General features: G+C 38.8%; 1 protein-coding gene across 1 annotated transcript in view; it reads left to right on the top strand.

Moving 5' to 3' along the window:
- pcdh15b (protocadherin-related 15b) overlaps positions 1-23,003 on the top strand; it is a 79,270-nt gene that overhangs the window by 31,254 nt on the left and 25,013 nt on the right. Inside the window, exons 13-21 of the mRNA XM_030773742.1 lie at positions 3,611-3,760; positions 4,653-4,846; positions 6,075-6,207; positions 6,668-6,747; positions 9,675-9,768; positions 14,532-14,660; positions 18,298-18,603; positions 19,629-19,853; positions 21,762-21,878. Coding sequence (XP_030629602.1) covers positions 3,611-3,760; positions 4,653-4,846; positions 6,075-6,207; positions 6,668-6,747; positions 9,675-9,768; positions 14,532-14,660; positions 18,298-18,603; positions 19,629-19,853; positions 21,762-21,878 — 1,428 coding nt within the window. The remainder of the gene's footprint in view (positions 1-3,610; positions 3,761-4,652; positions 4,847-6,074; positions 6,208-6,667; positions 6,748-9,674; positions 9,769-14,531; positions 14,661-18,297; positions 18,604-19,628; positions 19,854-21,761; positions 21,879-23,003) is intronic.

Below are 23,003 nucleotides of genomic sequence, written 5' to 3'. Positions count from 1 at the left end.
TATTTTTCTGTATCTTATCTTTTTTGTGTTTTGTTATGAAGTATGTCATTTTGACGTATGTCCTTTATGTCATAATGACTGAGTGGATTGAGTAGCAGTCTTTGATTTCATTCCCTGTGTAGAATAGTGGTTTTGCCATTTATGAATAGTATCATTTTGTCATACACAAAAAAAATCCATTTTCTCCTGGGCTTATCCTTTGTTAGGACGTGTGTTTGCTATATTTGCTACAGGTGTGCATATGTGTTAAAGCTGTGTCTGTATGTGTGCCTGCAGGTGCATGCGTTTGTTTTTGAGTTTGTGTGTTTTGCTGCATATACAGCAATATGTAAGTAAAAAGTGAAATGCTGGGGTTTTGTATTGATTTGTGCATAGGAGAAAGTAATCAGAGTAAGAGCACTCATTGAAAAATTAAATTGTGGAAAAAAGATAAATGGTACATCCATAATGTAATGCAGCATAGTTGCCGTTCTCATTAACTGTTCCTGCTGTCTCCTGTGCCAGGCACCTATCAGTAGCTATTAAGTACTCAGCTTTCCACTCCTTTTGGTAGAAGATATGTGGAAGAAATTATAGCATTAGTAATTCTGACATTAATGATTCATCTGACCCTGACTGGAAGAGCATGTCCTCGTAGGACAGAGAGAAGCAATGGTATTGACATATCAGAACAACACCGTGGAGAAGAGATGTCTCAGTGTTGCAGACACAGGGGTGTTTAGATCTTAACTCTTCACCTTTGATTGTCAGTGTTCTGCTATCGTCTCTAAAGCTGATGTCAGTACTCTGAAATGTATTACTCTGTACTCTCCTATTCAAAGTGTTTAATGTATTTAGTATTTATAGTATTTATTTCATTTGTTGTTCAGTTTCTTAAAGAAAAATAACCATGTCAGATGAGGAAATTGAACATACAAAGAACCTGTACATTTCTAATAATTTCATTGTTGCTGGTCCTAGTTTGTAATTTTTCATTTTCATGAGGTGATGCAGAAATGTCGAGAAATGCCTCAAACGTGTTCATTGCTTAACTTGAGGAGTGGTCTCTTGTCAGGCTCCAAACTGAGCAGTGCAAGCACTGTATGCAGGGGGAGCTGGATTTCATCCAAGATGAACTTATTGATAGTTTTCCATTTATCTTATGCCCTCCTACAGCCTCCACACACTGAAAGCAAGAAAGCTTCATCACATAAGTAGTGTGAAAAGGTTTGTTCAAAAATGCTGTTGCTTGCAATGCGTCAATGTAAAATTTGTGCACCAGTAAATCAAACTTGCCCCATTCAGATTCATCACTGAGATTACCTGCACAGATTTTATCAGCACATAAGGCTGTGACATTATTCAAGTGTTGTGATGTATCTATACATTCATGTCACTATGCTTTGTACTAGTGCTGACTGTTAAAATACTGTTTCCTGTCCTGTTGGAATACAAGATTATGCCATGAGGCAGCCAGGGAGTTGCAGATGTTTTGTGAATGCAGATGTAGATGTGCTTTCTGTGATGGTGGCCCTGGGGACATAGACTGCTGGTGTTAGCATTCACAGCTTTCTGCAACATGCTTGCCATTTACTGATTTATTCAAACCTCTGTGACCATCCACTCTACACTTCACTGTGAAAGCCTTAAGACTTAATTCTCAATTAAGGTGTTCATGAATACAGTGTTAAACCGAGGGCTGAAATTTGGTTAGCGTTAGAATGAATCAGTCATCCATAGCACCACAACCATAGATAATCATAGCTTTTACTTTACCATACTTACTTTACCAGCTATACTTAATTTACTTTATCAACACTCTATATTTTTGCACTGCACTTCTACCAATCCAAAGACAGGGAGTTTCTTTTACCATTATTAGTAAAACACGCCAACACCCATGTTCACTAAACTTATACGTGAAATATGTTATATATCACAACCAACCAGCATTCATATGTTAATTCTGACTGGCTTTATTTATTAATACTTCAAAGATTAATTTATTTAAAATATTCAATATTTATGTTTGCAAATGGCTAAGCTTTACAAGTAAGCTATGTGAGCTTAGAGTCAAGGCTAACTTTTAACAATGTAAAACTATGTCCAAGTGTTGTATCCATATCATGAACATAAACCACACATTACTTGATTTTCACATGTTGAATTTTATGGTTTATTTTATGGTCTCAAAGGTCTTAACTATCTCACTGATAAGCATTTTTTCTAGTGGCTTTAATAAAAAGTAAAGAGATCTCATTAGCGAAGAATGTGGTGTGCACTCTACTGGTTTACAGAAGTTAATACTTCCTTTAAATAAAAGATGACTCAGTCTTGTTGCCCAACATTATGTGTGGATCACAGTACAATGTAGAACAGTTGGTGCCTGAGGAATTTGGAGAGGGAATGTGCTCGTGTGCATAAAAATGAAACTCATGAGCATAAAATGAGTTTGTAACTCATCTGCATAGAAATAAAAAGCACCTTCACCAACTTTTTTGTTTTAACTCTAGGCAAATTTGACAGGGCTGGACTTGACGATATTAAGCAACACCTCTGACATTCAGACATAATGCTAGGGAATTACAAGCATGTAATAAGATACATAACAAAACATGAAAATTAATGTAGTTCATTTAAGGCACAGATGATTTCACCCACTGCAAACATATGTACAGAGACAACAGCAGTGGCCCAAGACTGGACCCCTGTGGCACTCCACAGGCAATATCGTGCTTCTTAGAAACTTACTTACCAAGGCTGATAAAACATTGTGGTGTATCACACCAGTGAAAGGCAGTGAATTAGTATGTCATGATCTGTTGTGTCCAATGCTGTGCTTAGATCCTCAATTAAGAAAATGACTTTAACTTGAGTCACCACTCTTCCTAAGGTTGCTTACTACATGTTGTCCATGCTTAACATAAATTCTACTGATCTGAACATTAACTTTTGAAATTCAATTTTTTACTGTAGACTTTTTTTTAAATTATTTTTTGCCATATGTCTATCATTTCATTCAAATATCTCTGCCTATATAAAGGACGAGATACACTTTTATCCCACTTCACACGGCCCTGGCCTCTCTGTGATCCTGAAATTAGTCTGGCTATAACCCAGCAGAGAACTGAATAGTATGGGGTCTTAGTTTGAATTCATCCCCTTTGGCAAGTACTACTGTCTTAAGATTATTAATTAAGCAATTCTCATTGTATGAGGACATGCACTTGAGCTAATGGAAAAAGCACTAGGCTGATTATAGAACAATTCTGTCTCTTGTGCCTCTCTATTTTAACAGGGCATGATTAGCCAGTGTGTAATTAGTAGTTTTGAGACTCTTAGTCTTGGTTTTGCTCAGAGCAAAGTTCTTTGTTTTAACTTTTGGTTACTAATATAAAATGAATCATCAATCAAGTATATCCCACATGGGATTCACAAATTGACCTACGTGTTGCTATTTCTTTTTATTAAACTTCACTTTGGCACTCTTCTACCACTGTTTTACTCCTCCAACAATACTAATGAAGATAACAACACATTTTCAGAATTATGCAGACTGCCACACTGATAAATTGTTGATAGCGTCATACTACAGCACATCTTCATTTCCTCTTTCTGAAACTTCTTACAGATGATCGCCTCAGATGGAGTGCAAGAAAGCACTCCAGTGACCATTAATATCACCGTGATCGATGCCAACGACAATACGCCAGCCTTCCCCAATGTCTCCTACAGTGTCAATGTTTACACAGACATGCGGCCTGGGGAAACAGTATTACTGGTAATCAATAGCTACTCACTGTTTTAGCAAACAATCCACTTACCCAGAGTAACAGCATTAGAAGCCTCATTTATGAATGGCTTATAGCGCAGGACCCTGTTTGGTTTAAGTCTTAGTTTGTTGCTGTGTCAGCGTGAATGAGAGCCCAGAGGTAATAAGGTATTTAACAGTCCCAACATGACCAGAGTTAGTAACTCTGACATACTGAGACAGATGACTGGACTGGAAGGTCAAGAATAATCAGTTTTAAATCAGTAAGTCCTCTGTTATTGGTGTCATTAGTTAGGATTAAATAACGTGTTCATTCCCTAATAAGGTTATCGTGATTGGCCGGTAATTGATCAATTACAGTAAAGTGGTCTCTACGTGTTTTAGATGTTAGTATTATAGCTAAATAAATGAGCTGGTCATACTACCAAACCATGCTACTATGCTAAATTTCCAGGCCCTTTTTACACAGCCTAAAGAAACCCTGAGGTGACCATATGAAGTTCACTTGTTGTCAGTTAGTTAGCTGCTTAAATGGATTTGCATTTTTTAAACATGATACTTCAACACTATGCAAGGTACATTGCATTAAAGCTACCTGTTTTAATAAGCCATGGTACCCTATAACTTAACAGTGCTTAAAAGGGGCCACCTTGTAGTTCATCCAGACAAAAAAAGAAGTCTGTAATATAGTTCTGGAGCTCTGATGCGTTTGCATCGCAAATTTATATCAGATGGCTGCTGTTCAAAAGCAGGCTTAGAAAATGTACTCAGACTTTACCTATACAATCAGTCAAATCATTTCTTGTTTGAATAAAGGAAAGCAATTCACTTTAATAGTTGAAATATGAATGGGCATCATGGAAATGTTCTGGAAAAAATACTAAAACTTATTTGCTTTCAGCTGACAGCTGATGATGCTGATGAAGGACCCAATGGCTTGGTAAGCTATCAGATCCTGGCTGGAGATCAAGGAGACTTCACCATCAATAACCATACTGGACTGATCACTGTCAAGCCTGGTGTCAGTCTGCTGGTTGGGCGCTCCTATGCACTCACCGTGAGGGCCACAGACAATGGCCCCCCAACTCAGAGGAGGTAAATCAATTCGGAGGAACGGGAAGGCTGCGAGGGACAGGGAGCCTGGCACAAACAGTCTCTTTCCATTGTACTCAGAGTCTCATATTAAGCATTGCTGTGGTTCTGCCTAAGCTGCCCCCCCCCCACCCCCCCATCCCTCCACCCTTTTAAATCGATACCAGGCCCCTGGGTGACAGATTTTGCTTTGGAAATATCCCTATGAACACTGTGCCGATATTGTCCCCTAGACTTGTCCATCTGGCACTTTGAAAAACGGAAATGAGAGGCTTTTTTACAGTAATTGCGGCTGCCTTCCCCTCCCGTCCAATTCACTTCGGTTTCTTTGTTGCCCTCTGTAATGCTTGGTGGCCGGAAAATCAATATTAAACCACCATGCAGAAATAGAAACAAATATAGCGTGATTCTGGAAATCTGTTATTTCAAATTACTGCAAATTTGTCAGAGAAAATGGTCATACGTGAGAGCTGGTGCTTTGATATTCCACATGTAATTCAAAATAATACTATAAAAATAATGTGTATATATATTTTACATATACCTTTACCCATATAGTACAAATGTGTGTCTAAAGAGTGGTAAAATCAAATCTGAAGCTGGTAGCCCACCTTACAAGGTTGGTGCAAAAAAAAGAAAAGAAAAGAAAAGAAAAGAAAAGAAAAGAAAAGAAAAGAAAAAAAAGAGACCTCGACTTAGGTGAAAGGCAGCAGGTGGTTTATTATTTGTGTGGCCCAGATGGTGCTTTAACATGATAGAATGCGTGGGGCTTTTTTGTCAATCCTGTTGTTATTAGAGAGAGCTTAGCCTACCTGCAATTTTACTGTTTTTCAACAGAGTCTACCCAAATTTAATACAGTTTCTGTCCAATAAAGTTGCCAGAAACATTTAAAAAGAACATGCTGACAACTGTCTCAATTCAGATCATCTTAAAAGATACACGATGCTTTCAAGTGATCTTCTGAAAGAAAACACAGAACCTCAGGAATGGGCTTGTTTTTTCCATTATGTTTCCATAGAAAAAAAAAAAACCAGGCAGCGTCTGGCTATAAAGCAATTTTAGAAATGGATGCTGCGTCAGTGTTCCTGCACTAGGCTACACACCTCAATAATCTTGAAAGAGTTTGGATGTTTAGCATTCAAAACAGTGTGAAAATGTTGATATATTTTATGAGTGTGTTGACACTGTAGTTGTTAATGTAAGTGGATCTATGTCTGTCTACTCTTTCAGGAGCTCTATTACCACAGTATACATCGATATTGTCCCACCCAACAACCAGAGCCCACCGCGCTTCCCACAATTCCTATACAACTTGGAGGTGAGCGAGGCTATGAGAACAGGAGCCACAGTGCTCAACCTGCAGGTAAGATACCTTTACCCATCTCTCCGAGACTTGCAAACCCCCAGTGTAGTATCTCCTTCACAGTGCGTGTCATTTCCAGTACAAGATTTGAGCTCAATTTTATGTAATTATCAGATTCTGATTTTCTCTGTATGTATTGCATCTTCTTGACCTGTCTGGGAGTAGAAAAGTATCTCAAGGCTATTTTCCTCAACAAAGATTAAGAGTACACCTAAACTGTGTTTTGAATGAAGCAACTCTGTTCAGAAGATATTTTAGAGCAGAGGTCTGGAGTTAATCATTGGCTGATAAACAATCCGGTTATTTCATAAACAGAATTGAGAATTACCTTATGAATGGCAAGACTGCATGACTCCTTCCTGCAGTTGAGATTTTTTTTTTTCAGTAGAGCAGAACCACTTTGTATCTTGGAGAGAGTAATTGAAGAAATGCAACATAAAAGACATGTCTGTCTTCACAGGCATCAGACCGCGAAAGAGATCCCATTACATACTCCATCCAGAGTGGCGATTCTCACAACATCTTTGAAATCTTACAAGAGTAAGTTTATCAAGAAACTTTTGAAACTACCAAATCAGTCACTTTTAATGGGAATATTGGGGTGATCTGAGTAAGGGAGTAAGTAATAAGTGTTATACAGTCATATAATTTTAGATATTTGCAGCATTTTGTGAAGACAGAGAGCTGCATAAGGTACTTTCATTGTTTTATTTTTTTTTCCCACGTAAATTATATTGCAGATTGCTTTCACGTTCACATTAGTAGATCTGAAACGTTCAAATGTGTTTGTAAATTTTCTCTTGCTTTTTTCTGTAGTTCATTTGCCTGTTTTACTACAACCTGATTTCTCATATCAAAGTCTTAGATTCACATTTTTTACCAAAAAAAAAAAAAAATCAAGCTTGACTTATTTTTAGCGTAATAGTACCTCACATAGAGCACTTAGTTTGCATTATTTTATCTTTGTAATGAAATGCAATGTTTATGCAACTATACAAGTGGAAACAGTCATCCTTGTCTTAGTATGAATCTGTGAATCAGCCCAGAACTAGCGCTTCTGGCTTTGCTGGGCATCCATACAAACACAGTTACTGGTGTTTGGGGGTGGGAAACCATCAGGGATTGTTTCAGCGTCACTTCAGTAGTGACTCCCATTGGTCAGTTGGGACACCAGCTTCGTGATGGGCAGATAGGAGGAGCATAGCATAAAACTCTGCATGCAGTTGGCAGAAAAAGTCCTCTGTCTTCTGGTGAAAATTAGACGTTGGCAACCTCACATGGAGGATGCCTAGGGTAGTGCACGCCCTCCCCAGCTGGCATGAGGATTGTGCATGCAACAGGGAACAAAAATTCAAGGGAATTGGCCACCTCTAAATTGGGGTAAAAAGGAGATAAAATGCCAAAAAAAAAAACCAAAAAACAAATTCTGCATAAATGTCATGTTTTTCTCTATAGTCCTCTTCATAGTTTTTAGCTCTCATTGTGAAGGAAAAATAGAGCAATTTTGTGTAAAGTACAAAAAGTAGATATGTTCATTTTATTTATTTTGATGCTAGTTGAAAAAAAAAGTCTGGAATTTTTTGTTCAATGTTTTTCAATGTATTAGTTGAGTCTCTCTTTCTCTCTCTCTCTCTCTCTCTCTCTCTCTCTCTCTCTCTCTCTCTCTCTCCCTCTCTCTCTTTCTGTCTCTCTCTTTCTCTCTGTTCATATACGGGTCACTACCGAGCATGCTATTGGTAACACTGAGCACTTCAATCACTGTCCAAAGTCTCAGCTTGTGATCAGACTGTCTCGCTCCAGACTGTCAAAGCAAGGAAATTGCAAACACTATAAAATTTTAATAAGCCTTTGCCGTTACTGTCCCCTCAATAAACAGCCAAATGAAGAATAGGAGGAGCATGACAGAGGCATCTGTGTGGGGAATGAGCAGACGGTCCCGCATAGACAGTTTTCCATTGATACCTCTCTGTTCCCGATGCCCGGGCTTCCTTTTCTTTTTCTTTTTTTGGGTATAAGTGAAAATACTGTCGCTAAAAGAATCTTGCGCAAACTGTCTATGTAGTCATAAATTAAGGAAATTGTTTTGAAAGAAAAGGAAGGGTGTCCTTTGGCTGTCTCTCAAAATATGTTTCCATAAATCAAGCCTTGCTGAATTTATCAGCTGTAAGCAGCTGAGTCTTGAGCTGTTTAAAAAACTGAGGAAAAAGGCATGCTAGTCGCAGATGCTTGTGTCAGATCATTTGACAGTAGCATGTCAAATCATCTGAAATCATTTGAATGTCCAGTGCACCATTCAGCCTCAGATGCACAGGTTGCTTTTTTCAGTACTATCTGAGACATTTAGTGTTTCAGTAGAAGGATATCTTTTATGTTTTTCCCTCGACTTATCTACTCATGCTGCTACTACTACTACTACTACTACACACCATAATGTCTTGTAATGGAGGAGATATTTGGTTCTTGGCGTGTGTGTCTGTGTGTTTGTGTGCAGACAATGGTCCTTATTAATGGGTAATAAAAATACATTAGGCTGTTGGAGGCCTTGTGGGTGCCGCCTTGCATTTATTTACTTTGATTAGACATTGGACACCACTTTAAAATACTCTTCACATCTCTTTCCAACTGTCAGTGTCTCCCAGGCGTTTGCTTGAAAGCATTTGGAATGGCAGAAGGGTTGTTTCTGTACTCTTGGTTTCCCTCTGCACTGTTGCCAAAAATCTGAAGCAGTCAATTGTAATAAAGTATTTATATCATATGCTGAGTGCAATTACTTTTAAGTATGATGACAAAAAAAGGAAACTTCAGTCTTTCATTCACTGTAAACAGACACATTAAAATGGGGAGCTACCATACTTGAGCTGCAAACAAAGCTCTATGTAAGATCCCATTGTAGTAATCTAAATGAAATTACTGAGCATTGTCATTTTGATACTACATGTCAGACTGCCCAGGTATTCTGTACTCTGACAGTGGCAAACTGGGATCTGAAAAGTGTTTCTCCTCTCTGAATAGTTGTAGGGCAACTATTTGCATTTATTCTCCCTGACACAGACAGAGAGTGTCTGACTATTATTCATGATACGGCCTTTAAAACAAAGCTTATTAAGGATTTGTGAATGATGAACACTTTACAATGAATAGTTGAAATTACATTCATGACCAGCTGAGTAAGTCAGTTGTGTATTTGATAATCCAATTTTTTCCCCTCTCTGAAAAGATGTGCTGAGTTTGAATTGAGGCAAGAGTAATTTTTTATTCGACATTTCACATTTCACGTGAACATGTGTATGTTCATTCCAACATGACATTTATATAGGTTGATTTTAAGAGCAGCTAACATATTTCAACCTATTTGCATGAGTGAAATACAGATGCTTAGCAACTTGGGAACACTAGGTTTGTTTTGTTAGATGTGTCCAGGTATGTTTTGTCTTTATTTAAATTCTTCATATTATCTCTGTTTACAGGACCGGAGTGCTGGTCCTACGGAAAATGCTGGACAGGGAGATTGTTGATCGTTACACCCTCACTATCACTGCCTCTGACGGGAAACATGAAGAGGTAAGGCTGAACCAGTCAGTCAAAGAAAGTCAAAGTCAGCAAGACACATCCAAACAAAAATAACAGACCTGCTGCCATAACAAACCTTGTCTGAGCTGGAGGAAGGACAGATAGTCAAAGAGTGATAAAGGGCATATTGGAGCCCTTTTATGAGGGACTCGGAATACCAAAATAAAATTTAAAAATAATTAGATCAAAACATAAATAAATGGAGTAAATGAAGGAAAGAAAATTAAACAAATCAATAAAGAAATTACCCCGATAAATAAGGCCAAAACTTTAGTATGGATGTCTTCGTGTGATTACTGAACTGGGAGTAGTTCATCTTGTAAAAACTCATAACATTTTCATTAACTGCTCATATGGAACCTATTCCATTCATGGAAATAAAAAGTTTTTAAAGGTTTCCTGCTAGATAGATAAGTATACAGGTATGTAGGTAAGCCTGAATGTCATAATCCAAAAGGTATCCCTAAACAGGTATTGAAGTCTGAAAGGGGCAGACAGATAGGGACAGATAGTGGAAAATCTACTCAAAGTCTACATCAAGTGTAAAACTGGGAGATTTTCTTTCTTTTTTTTTTCTTTTTTTCTTTTCAACTTTTCTACTATTCTTGCTAATAACATGTTATTACACCTCTCATGCTTGAGGCATGCAGAATATGGCATACCTCAGACTTGAGTGATTACATGTAGGTGAAGATAAATGGTTTGTGATGAGGCTTGGTAGTTCGCTTTACTTTTTCTCTGAGCTGTCATTACTGACATGCAACCAAATGAAACTGGCCACCAGGTTAAAATATTCAGACATTATGTTGAGGAAATGAGCAAATGGTCTGTGGATTCAAAGGTACCTCCTGGGACACGTCTCATCTACTAAGTTATTAAATCAACGCTATTTCCAGACCTCCTGTAGAAAGGGAAAATTCTTGGTAAGTGAAGTCAGAACATGTCTTTTCACCCACAGCTATTCCAGACAAGTGTCTGAGACGTATTATTGTCCAATTACAATTGGAGATACCATTGTTTTGAGGCACTGACATAGGAGCACTGTGACTTTTTATGGAAAATAAATACAAAGTCCCCTCTGCTGCCAAGACCCGAGAAGTGAATAAGCCCATTAGATTTAATCAGTAGCCACCTTAGTTGTCAGAATCCTCTGAGGTTGCTTCCCTGACTATTCCTCTTAAGAGGGAAACCATGATTAATTGTCTCATGAAAGTAAAATGTAAAAAATGTAGGAGTAACTCTCCCTGCCCTTTCTGACCTTAATACTTCTATGTCTTTGAAGACCACTGAATAAAGTTTAGAAAAGAGAGAGAAAAAAGTGTGGAATGTGTGTGTGCGTGCGTGTGTGTGTGTGTGTGTGTGTTTGTGTGTCTGCACGCGCGCGCGCATTTGTGCATGTGTACTTAGTAAAGGTCTTTAAAATACAATGACCTTTCTAAAAGCAGCTGGTCATTAGCCAATTTAATAAACAGGCCTTCCAGAGAGTTCAGGTAAGGAATAGCGTAAATTAAATGTGTCCCTGAGCCGCTGTGCACTGCTGAGCTGCTTGACCTCTATCCCTGATGTGCTTCCCTGTGCCAGAGCTCTCTCACTGGTGGGGGATAAAGAGAAATCTGAGGCCTCACCTGTTCCAGAACTTCACAAATAGCTAACAGCTAAACCCATGGAGACAGAACTCTCAGCTCCCCAAGAAAGCAAACTGTCTGTTACAGCTAGATAAATTCACTTTGGCTTGACTGCTTTTCTGGGCTCGTTTTCGATTAGGTTCTAATACATATGACTATTTTTATCGTATTCTCAGAACTGATCTGTACATTTCCTAACTAAACAGTAGATAGCATTAATTCAAGGTAAACTAAATTAGCTTTTTTAAGTGATATAAAACCAACAATTTTAGCAATACTTATCCACATTTGAAGCTTTTTCTGCATGCCGTTTTGAATTATTATGACAATACACATCGTGCCCGTGGACAGATGAGGCTACATCAGTCAATGGAGCATCGCTGCTCTGTCAATTACAGCATATTCAGAACAGAACAGAGAGCTGTCTCCATGTTTGTCCTGGTGTGCCCTGTTGTCTTACTCAAATACAAGGCATGCTTTCAGTCTCAACATCAAAGGTCCAGAGACGTATTCTGTAAAAAATGTCTTGCCATTAAACGTTAACAAATATCCGTAAACAGCAACGAGCAAAACTTTAGCTGATTATCTCCATTTTTCTGCTGCCTCTTCTCTATCCGCACGTTAAGCATTAGGAAGTGATGCGATCTGTCGTGGCTTAGTGCAAATGGCTGCAAAGAGAAGGGATTGGGAACGATCAAACGTATGCTGAAGGCAGCCAAGGGAACCTGCTGTGAAGGGAGAAATGCACAGCACGCAGACTGAGCTCTGCAGGATGCTAATAGGGCTTTAGGCTTGTCTGATGGTTGAGGTTCTGATCTCAGTTTGAACTGAATCTCCAGCATGGCTGTTCAGTTTAGCTGTTGTTGAAAATGTTTTGTTTCTTCACTCGTATCTTAAAACAAGTTACAAATATCCGTATGAAATCTATTGTGTTATCTTTGTTTTCCACTCATTTTACTCATGCGTTTACGACACTTCGTCAGACATTATCGGTGCTATTTTTTTCTTTTGATCTGACAACATTTAAGTTGAATTTAATAATGAAGCCTAATAATATATTGATGGGAGGAGATCATGAAGTGGCTCTTATTCATGATCAACTGCACCATCTCATTAATCTCAATCACTCTGATGGCCATGAACGTAATGAAATATTCGGCTTTTATAACAGCAGGCAGAGAAGAGAGACTCTAATTGGCTTTGTTGGAGGACAATCCATCATATTTGTGAAATGTTTCAAGCATACTCACTTAAACCTTGACCATCAACCCTGTCAAAGCCAGTACAAATCAGAGTCACACATTTTTTGAAAAATGTATGATTCTCACAAAATGTCTGTTCCCTGGCAGAGCACTGTAAAAAATGTCTGTAAAAATCACAGTAAATTACTGGCAGCAGGGTGGCCAGCCACTTAATATAACTACAACTATAATATCCATCTGTGAATTCCAGTGATGGACCCAAGAGCCTTTAAGCCAGTCCACCAACAGACAAACAGAGAAGGGTACATTAGAGTAAGCAAACAATACGACATGAGAGCTTGATCAATGTAGGTGGTTAACTTATGGCTAATCATTCATCCCTATAATCCCTATACTATTTGTGTGAATGAAAATGACTGTTTAAGCACTAGATTTACAATGATTTACTGTTGTTGAACAGTTGCATTTTAAATGCTTTTGTGATCTTTGCACAAATATGCTCTACTTTCATAGGATGAGACAATATTAAATCAGTCGCGTTCAAAAATGTTCAATATATTTTACGGGAATTTGGCACAAATACCAAAATACCAATGGATTCTCCAGTAATGTATTATTGAAAAACATCTTCATAATGCAAACTATTGTTCAATTTCAGGTATTTTCACTGTGCTGAGAAGTGTGCATCAGATAATTTTGCTCTTTATGGCACAGAAGACTTAGCAGGTCTTAGAAGATGGCATTATGCCATCACATGCACCCAAAAATCTCACATGGGACTCACATGAAACTCTCACTTTTCAGGGGAATGCATAACAGACCTATGTAGCAAACAGGGATTAGTAAGCTTTTACTGGTCATAAATAATGTGTACATATACAATTCCATGCTACAATAATTATTTTGAATATGAATTAATTGCAAATGGCACTCAGTTCCCCAAATCCCTCAGTAATTAGTCCTTGTAATAAAGGTGAATTTATTCAGAATGAATGGTAGCAGTAAAACACTGGAAGTTTACTCCAAGTTAAACGAGTGTGCTGGCGTGTGAATTTAGAAGCTGGTTCTTTTGTTACCTCTGTTATTAGTAACTCGTAGGTTTAATCACATCCAGTTTGACTTACGGGTAAAGTTTGTTCCCAAAACAAGTAATATTCAGGCCAATCACATGCTTAATCTTCAGAAATGATTTCAGGTTGTTGCTTAAAAGTAATGGCAATCTTACAGCAGTGAACATGCCCCCGAAGTCCCACATTTGCAGGAAATTTTGCGCCTCTTTTATTAACTGAGTTGCAGATCCTCTAATTTGTTTCCTTCATGTCTTATTTGTGTTCCTTCAAATACATGTCCAGCACTTATTATAGGTTATTGTATATCATATGGGCAATTTGTGTGTATTACAAATGTGCCAGAGGTTTTTTTCATTATTACTATTTGTTATTTATTTATTTATTACTCACTTGTAGCGTGTGAGAACATATCTGTAAGCAATGTCTGTGTTTTTCATATTACGTGTGAAAGTTTAGCAGTGTTAAAGGGTGAATTGACTAAAACATCCTCCAGCCAGATTTAATTTGGTTTCTCTTGGTTCAGCAACCATATCAAACTCAAAATGTTGGTTCACCAACAGCTGTGAATTCTTTTGATTAGACTCCATTCAAAGCTTGTTGGTGAATGCAAATATGTTATAAATTATGCAAGATGTATGTAAATTAATCAGTTGAAAAGAATATTTTTTTATGAAATTAAACACTGTCCCTTTGAACCAAGATGCAATGTGTGTAATGTTCAGTTGTGAATGGATTTGATTGCACATGTAGAGCTGGTATGGACAGCCAGTTTCACACATGTTAACTTTGTCTACTGCTACTTTTTGCTGTTTAACATTTCTCTATAGATCTTGTTTTCTTCTTGAACTTGTTTTCAGACCTCCACAGCCACAGTGAATATTGTGGTCACAGATGTCAACGATAATGACCCCATTTTTGATCCCGTTTTGCCCCAAAATCTCACGGTTCGAGAGGAAGAGACGAATGCTTTTGTGGGTCAAGTAAAGGTGAGTGATGAACACCACCACCTCCCTTCCCCCAACACACAGATACACACACACACACACACACACACACAAAACCCCATCCCTCTCATCCTAGGGAGCAAAGATAGATAAAATTCCACAGACCAAGACATTTGAAAATCTGCTCAAACAACTTTCCTTGTGAATAATGTGAATTATACTTTTAGTGCTGAAATGTGTTATTGGTTTATTTTTGCTTTGGCCTAAGTGAATGAATCTCACGTTACAGTGTAGCATAGATTCACCTTCTGCTCATACAACCATAAGTCATAAGTTTTCATTCATCAGGTGGACTAGGAAAAATCATGGAACAACAGTCCCCAAATTAATTTGATGGCTTATGTTATCGGGCATTGTGAAGGTTATGGAGTTGGGTAAAAATTACACCTAGTATCTCATTACTACTTTTTAGATAATGCATAATTTTGAGATTGTACCTGAATCACAGTTCTGGCATTCGTGAAAATTCAATATACAGGCTATGGCACCATAGACTGTCTTTGCTCCATTGTATAATATGTTTGTATGTTCATAATGAGGTGAATAATTTTGCTCATATAGAGTAGGAACGTATTGATTTTACGTAGGCCTAGCTTAAAGGGGTTAATTGATTATGAATAAATATACGTGTAATTTAATACTGCATCAACATGTTAATTAAAAGCATGAGAGTATTGGATTTTGCGCCTTCACGAGAAGCAAGAAATAAGCCATTGACGGTCCTTTAAATATGCTGAAACAGTACTTGAAAAGTGCCTGAAAGACAGCCTCTGAAAGTTTTCTTTCAGTAAAAGCTGCGGTACGTGCCAGTGACTCGTATGCACACCCACTGTTTATGTTCTCAGCAGGAGGCAGTGCACCACCTCTGCAGGTTTCTCAGATACATCTCTCTATTTCCATTTTTCAGTCCCATTTGGCCGCTATTAATGAATGACCACAGGAAAATGGGCACAGTGCCAGGGGCTTTGGCCGACTAGAACCCTCCCTTTGCCACTTACACGGGAAGATAGCCCACCTGGCAAGGTCTCTCAGATTTCTAAGCATGCAGGCTTACTTTGCTGTTCATGATCCTCCAATTAAAGAAATGTAATTTAAATAACTTGTCACCTTTGAGGACATCCCATAATGACTTGCTTTGTTTGATTCTGTTAAGATGTGAGGAATTGTAATTAGTGCTCTAGATTAACAGAGCTGTGTTTTGTCAGGGGTATAATCATGGAATAATACTTCTTGGGGGGGCTAGTTGGAGTCTGTGTTGTCTTTGGAGATGCCTGTGCTTTAGAGAGGGAAATGATAGTGCGTCTAGATGACATTTGTTGTGGAGTCTTTGGATGGACTAATTCATTTTGTCATCGGTTGATTGGCAGTTGCACCCGCGTGTGACGAGGTTACCCTATCCACTCTTCTGACGCTCATTTCAAGCCCCTCACACGTTCTCAAGTGAGGAGTCTTGGACACGGTACAAAATGTAACGCTTACTAAACGTCGCCTACAGCTAACCTGAAGCAGGATAGTTTCTCCATCAGAGGTGCAGGAGCCCCTGCGGTGTGCTATCACTGCTATCACAGCATTGGCAACATTGCACCAGATATTACACCAACTCCCATGTTGTAGGGCAAAGCAGAACCTGACTGATGATGGATGTAAGCTACTGTACCGCAGGATAGACACCGTTTTGCTTGATTTCAGTCTTTTCAGGCTGTCTAGTTTGTTCACCTTAGGTGTAATGAAGAGCGAGTTGTTTTATTAGCTATCCAGCGTAACATATGGTAAGGCAATGAAGATGATGACATGTGCGGGATAATTTGAAATGGAGCTTCGCAGATCTCCATCAGGCCAGCGTTATATTATATGCTAAATCTATGCATTGGCAAGCTAGTTATGACTTGTGTGTTATACTGATGGATACAAATGCATTTATGTCTAATCAGGACATTCACTAATGTACCCCTCTACATCTCGTCACAATGACTGTGATGATGAGATGCCAAGCTACAGGTGCAAAACAAATTAGTCCATCATGTCAAATAGGGTGACTAAAAAAAAACTGTCTAAACATGTTTTGCTAATTGGAAAAGATGGTGAGTACATATCTGGTTTGCCTCTATTATCTCCACGATAATGCAATCAACCTATCTTTCCTTGGCACGATATGTGCTGAGCAGCATTTTGGTCTGTTTATCAAGCGAGAAAGACCCATTATCGCATTTTACAAGATGAACAGCAAGACAAGCGCATGAGAAATCACTGTTCTCTGCTTGAGTCCGCGTGCCCTTCGTTAGCCAGATAATTACACTAGCCCAAACTCAAATGCTTACCATTGTTGTTGTGATGCATGGTGCAAACATATCTATGGTGCTTGTATATAGAGCTTTAATTAACTTTTAATTGATCTCAGAGAAGATAAATGATTTCATTATAGGGCTCTGCTTACTGTAGTATGTGATAAAAATGCCCAGAAGTCCTGCCATCTCAACATTCTAATCTTTTTTTTTTGTTTTTTTGTTTTTTTAAACAGAATTACAGACATACCGAGTAAGGACATAAGTCCTTCTCTCTACAATTACTGTGCCGTTCAGGTTTTATTCACAACAGAATCTCTCTCACTCACTCTTTTTTTTCCTCCTAGGGCAAAATTTATAGAGCCTTTTGTGAAATACATAAAGCATCCTGTCATCATGAACTCTTATAACTGTGTAGGAGAGCTACCATTCATGTCACCGCTACACATTTTTTTGAAGCTTTTTATGTCCTAATTATATAGGGAATAATCACAATGTTAAAATAGCATAATACTGATTTTTCTTTTTTTTTTATCTTGACTGTAATAAATGTTGACTTAACCCTTTTGTGTTGGCTTTTTTAAGAGATTGATTCTCCATTATTTTAAATACGGAGGGGATCTTTTCTTTCAAACCTCTACTATCAATCAAATGTTCAAGACATCGCACTGCCATATCGTTCCACTTTTAGTTTGCACTTTTATTTGGTACTGTGTGGGAGTCTTGAGTTAAGCTTTAGAGAATGCATTCCTTTCTGTCTTTCCATCTCTCTAATTCAAGAGAAATAGCACTCTGACAATTCCTCTCAGAATTGCTTATCAGGACAGAGCACAAGCACTTTGTCTGGATGTCAAAGAGCCGCCTTTTGATACACACACTGACTTCATAAGAGTGGATAACACTGTCAGGCTATTATAAAATCCCAGCAAATGCTTCAGATATCGCTGCAATGAAAATGGAAGTACAGAGGGTTTTGCTCTGTGCTTTGAGGTGTATGGAAGTTTCTTTGTCTTTAATCCTTCAATGTATATAACATTGACTTTGGACTGGATTTTCGATTTGAACTCTCATTCACAGTTTGTTTATAGAGGAAAACACAAACCATTTAACTATATGGAGGAATCAACACTGTGTACCTGTCTGGTTCACTGGAGATAGTCTGCGATCACATTACTGTTGTTGTTTATCATCCTGCTGGTGAAACAGGTGTCGCTTTGTTTGTACAAGTGTTTGTGTGTGTGACTATGTGAGGGTGTGTGTGTGTGTGTGTGCGTGCGTGTGTGTGCGTGTATAAGCATGCCTGCCATATGGCTAATCTATCTCTTATCTGTCCCCAGGCCAGTGATCCAGACATGAGTGTGAACGGGCAGGTTCATTATCGGTTGGTCAACCACGCTGAGCTCTTCAGGATTAATACCAACGGCACCATCTTTACTGCTGTACCTCTGGACCGGGAGTTGAGAGGTCACTATGACCTGGAGGTGGAGGCATCAGATGGGGCAGTGGACCCCCGTCGGGCCACCATCACACTCAGTGTTACTGTGCTTGATGTGGACGACAACAGCCCAGTGTTTTCTCAGCCTTCCTACAGCATCAACCTTCCTGAGAACAGCCCTGTAGGAACAGTTATCTTACAGCTCAGTGTGAGTTTCTTATGGGAGTGATGAGGGCAGTTGGAATAATGACCCAAAGTACTTTGAGTTAACCCACATGTTTCATGTTTACTCCATTTAAACTTTTGTAATGTAGTCCCCTCATTTGTTTTGTCAGCTAACATTGAGGTTTCCCGTTTTTGGAGTTATTTTGCTAAATGATTTACTGTAGTGTGTAAGGTTATTTCCAGGGAAGAATCTTCAGGCTATTAGTATGCTGTTAACCGTACTCATATGGAGTAGACCTACATTATGGAAATAAATGACATCAAAGTCTGAGTGGCCTAAATGTAGCATTAGATCAAAGAACTCAAGGTCAGACAGGAGCAGGACACCTGAGACTATTTGATAGAGATAGCAAACCTCAAACTGCAAGCAAACTGAACATTACACAGGTATAGGATGAGTCCATATAAGAAGAAAACTAAAGAAGTATGGTATATTGAGTCCTCATCAAATCCGTAATTTAATGTCTAGATACATCCCAACATGTAATTCGTGTTTTGCAATTTGGATTTAAAACATTTCTTGCAAACAGTGTTTCTTTCTTAAACTTGGAGAATACATAATGAATTCAGGTCTAAAAAATATGCATTACCACTGTGTGAAAGGCTCATGCCCCTAGACTCTTTCTGTCTGTACTGAAAAGCGTATGTGTATATTGCTGGTATAGCTGCCAGAATACCTGAGTGGGATGAGTAATTGTGTAGACCTTCAGGTCCTTAGTCCTGCAAAACTATCAAAGTTATCTTTCCATCAGTGATCACTGTTACATGGGCAGGATAGCCTTGTCAATAAGCTGATATCGCTCAGATTGATTTATGGTCTGGGCTATCAGAGGCGACCTCTGAGACAGGTTCATCGGCGTGCAGTCACCCATGCACTTTGCAACTTGTCTGTAATTTCAAATTCCAAAGTGTGTGAATGGTTGTTATACTGGGTAGAGTATCTCTGTTTATTTATGTGTCTCGTTTTATTTATTTATTTATTTATTTATTTCTCTTTGTCCACTGAAGGCCCGTGATGCAGACCTGGACACTAACGTCACATACCGTATACGAACGGTGGAGGCCAGGCAATTATTTGCCGTTAACCCAGTGACAGGAGAGCTGAGGGTCCTACAGGCCCTGGACTTTGAGAAGCTTTCTCCTTCGGATGCCACGTACAGCTTTGTGGTTGAGGCAATGGACAGCAATGGAAGTATGCCCCCTGGCTTGGCCACTGTCACAGTCACTGTCTTGGTAAGATCATGAAACAGCCCAGACTGATATTACTCTACCATGTTCCTCAGCTCCTATGTTTCCCAGATTGAACCATGTGAAAATACAGAGCTATGTTTCTCCAAAATTACTCGAAAAACATTCTCGTTTCACCTCAACGCTATGTGTGGCTTTTCTGATACCACAAACAATCTTCTGTGGAGAACGAAAAGATGAATTGTCCTGCTACACTTCCTCATTTTTTTCATTGACAAAAGACAGACTGACAGATTAATACTGTATTACAGCTACGTTTTATGTACCAGTGGTCATTAAGTTTGCAAGGGTTCTATTTTGTCACTATTGTGGCTGTTTGATTTATAGGTTCTCAGAAGATTAAGCACCAGACATGAGCTGAATGACAATTAGCCTTGAATTGGGGGCAGCTGCTTGTTGAGTGGTGGGCACTGAAAGAGAACTCTGTCGTGATATTATTGCTGCACAATAGTGACACTCTTTCTATGTGACAAAATTACTTTTTTGATATCCTCTGCTCCTGATGGATAGTTCTGTGATGGTACAACATGTATTGTGCAGTCTTCATTTCATTTCACGACTGGAGAAAATGTGACCACTGCCTGTATTCTTAATGTGCTTGAAAAAGCCTGCTTTACGATGAGAAAGCTTAAAGATTTAGCTGTATATCTTTGACATGATTGTTTTTCAGCAAGAAACGAGTAGGCTAATTTATAATTACAATACCCTTGGGGGTCCTTTAACAGCCTTGTATCTAACAATGCTACCTGTTGCCTTGTCTAGATTCCAGAAGAAAATCTGGTGTAATTGTCAATAATGATACATTTATGTTATTTATTATTTTCCTGCTTGGCGTATCTAATTGATAATTAGTTGTGGTACAAAAGAAAAAGCACTGGCCAGGGTAGATATAAATGTGCTACCTGATGCATGAAGACTTTGTAATATTGGAGTGATTAAGCTGTGATAGGACCCACAGGGGACAAGTCAGCTGATGAAGAAAACATTATTGGAAGACAACGGTTTCCTCAACCCATTTCTTAACACTTTGCTCTTTGCTGATTATTTTTTTCTCTGTAAGGCTCTTTCTTTCATCTTTAGCTGAAGATGACAGCCATAGATGTGTGTGTGTGTGTGTGTGTGTGTGTGTTATATATATTTAAAAAAAACAGTAACAAAAATAGTAATTCTATTCTGAAGTGCTTGCTTCAGTACCCCTTTATGTTTTATGTGTGAGCAACCACCAATTTTTATTAGTCAATCTGAAGAACCTCAAGGACATCCTTGAAAAAACTTTTCTTGCTGGAGAGGCAATGGGAGGGTATGTAATTTGGGCACCTGAACTGTTCTGGCCTCTCCTTGGACTTGCGAACTGTGTTCTATTGAATATATGAGGATGTGCTAGTGTCTTATGAGATGAGCAGTCAGCGGAGAGACGAGAGGCGAAAGGCGCATTAGTATTCCACCCAGCTGTGAGCCTTTGCCTCAGCCTCGTCACAGAGTCTTTCAAAAAGAAAACTTCATAGTAAAAAGTCATGTCCTCTACTATTTTTTCTTCTTGGCATAGGTTCTTAAGAGCCATTGCTTCCTCCACACGCAGGCTATAATTATCTCTCCCTAAAGATAAAAAAAAAAAAAAAAGAAAAGAAAAAAAAAAAAAAACCCTGTCCCATGGCAAACAGCTCCATGCCACATCCTCGATGCTCCTCATGATCTGTTATTGAATAAATGCCATTTTTGTTTAGTGCTCTTCCAAAGTGCTAATGGGATCTAGCCTAGTGGAGGCTGACAGTTGCAAATGGACTCTGCTGAAAGGAAAGCAGGCATAGAGAGGTGTGTGTCAAGACTCTGCAGTTGTACAAATGTGTCACTAATCTGAGTTTAGCTCCTCTGACCATAATTTTATTTCGACAGGATATGAACGACTTCTCACCAGTATTCTCTCAGGCAGTCTACAGGGGAATGGTGGCACCCAGTGCTCCGAAGGGGACAGTCATCACAACTGTGCAGGCTGAAGACTCTGACCCCCCGGTGAGTGGCTTTGACAGGTCTGAGTGTACGTGTGATAGTTCAAACAAGTCTAACATGCAACTGCCCTTCTTTCAACAAGTCTGTTTCTTTACAATCTCTAGAGCTATGGGGCCCCTGAGAGGAGAAAATGTTTTGTTTTGTTTTTTTAATTTATTTCCAGTGATTAACATTGTTTTATTTGAGCAGCACACAACCTGTAAGTGAACCACTTCAGTAATTTCACTGACGCATGGTTGCTCAGCCACTATGTATTTATGCAGTGAGTTTGTCCAGTATATTTATATATTGAAATCATTTCAGTTATGAGATTACTGATACAGATTCGGTATAATTGCATTTTTTTTGGTCCTTTCATGCCTGGGAAGGCCATGTGGGCACAAAGCTATTTGCTCACTGGATTCACGGGGATCCATTTCAGGGTCACTGTGCTGTCATTGTGCTGTGTCCTGGCCTGAGTACATAATGAAGGCTCTATCTGGCTCTGTTTATGTCACGCACCATGAAAAATCAGCAGCGAATTTTCCACAAGCTCCTGTGGGTGCTTCATAATGACATTTACTTGGCGTAAATGGACGATTGCACGACCACACTTATCTCTACAGGGCATGTAGGTAAATGTCTTCTAATGTCTGCTTTCTTTCACAAATCAGGTGGCACTTTTTGCTATTCAGAGCAAGCCTTTGTCATTTTGAGTGCAGGGATGGTTGTGTTTTGAATAAACGCTGAAGGCGCAGTGCTCTCCAGTGTTCTCCACTGTCAGAAAAATCATTATGAGGACAAATACAGAGAGCATCTGATAACAGTTTGTAACATCACACTGCTGTTAGATGCATATAATAGTATGGCATTCAGCACTGGACGTAAAAATCGTGAGTTATAATTCATATGTTCATATTTTCTCTTAATTTAAAATATGATGTTGTTGTTGTTCTTGTTCTTTTGAGGTGTTTATTAAGAGGTCTGGTAACTGCTTCAGGGCTAAAGCTAAGCAGTGGAGAGAGTTTGTGTTAATGTAGGAGCAGATCAGGGCTATCTCTGCTGAATGTGGTCTTTGCTTGTGTGTGTGATATTCCTCTGTGGGAGGAATATAAGTGGGAGGCACTGGCTGCCCTCTCCTGCTCTGAT

This window comes from Chanos chanos, chromosome 5, assembly GCF_902362185.1.
Source record: "Chanos chanos chromosome 5, fChaCha1.1, whole genome shotgun sequence".
Classification (NCBI taxonomy): domain Eukaryota; kingdom Metazoa; phylum Chordata; class Actinopteri; order Gonorynchiformes; family Chanidae; genus Chanos; species Chanos chanos.
Note: the sequence above shows the minus strand (reverse complement) of the source record. Positions and strands in the feature narration are given on the sequence as shown.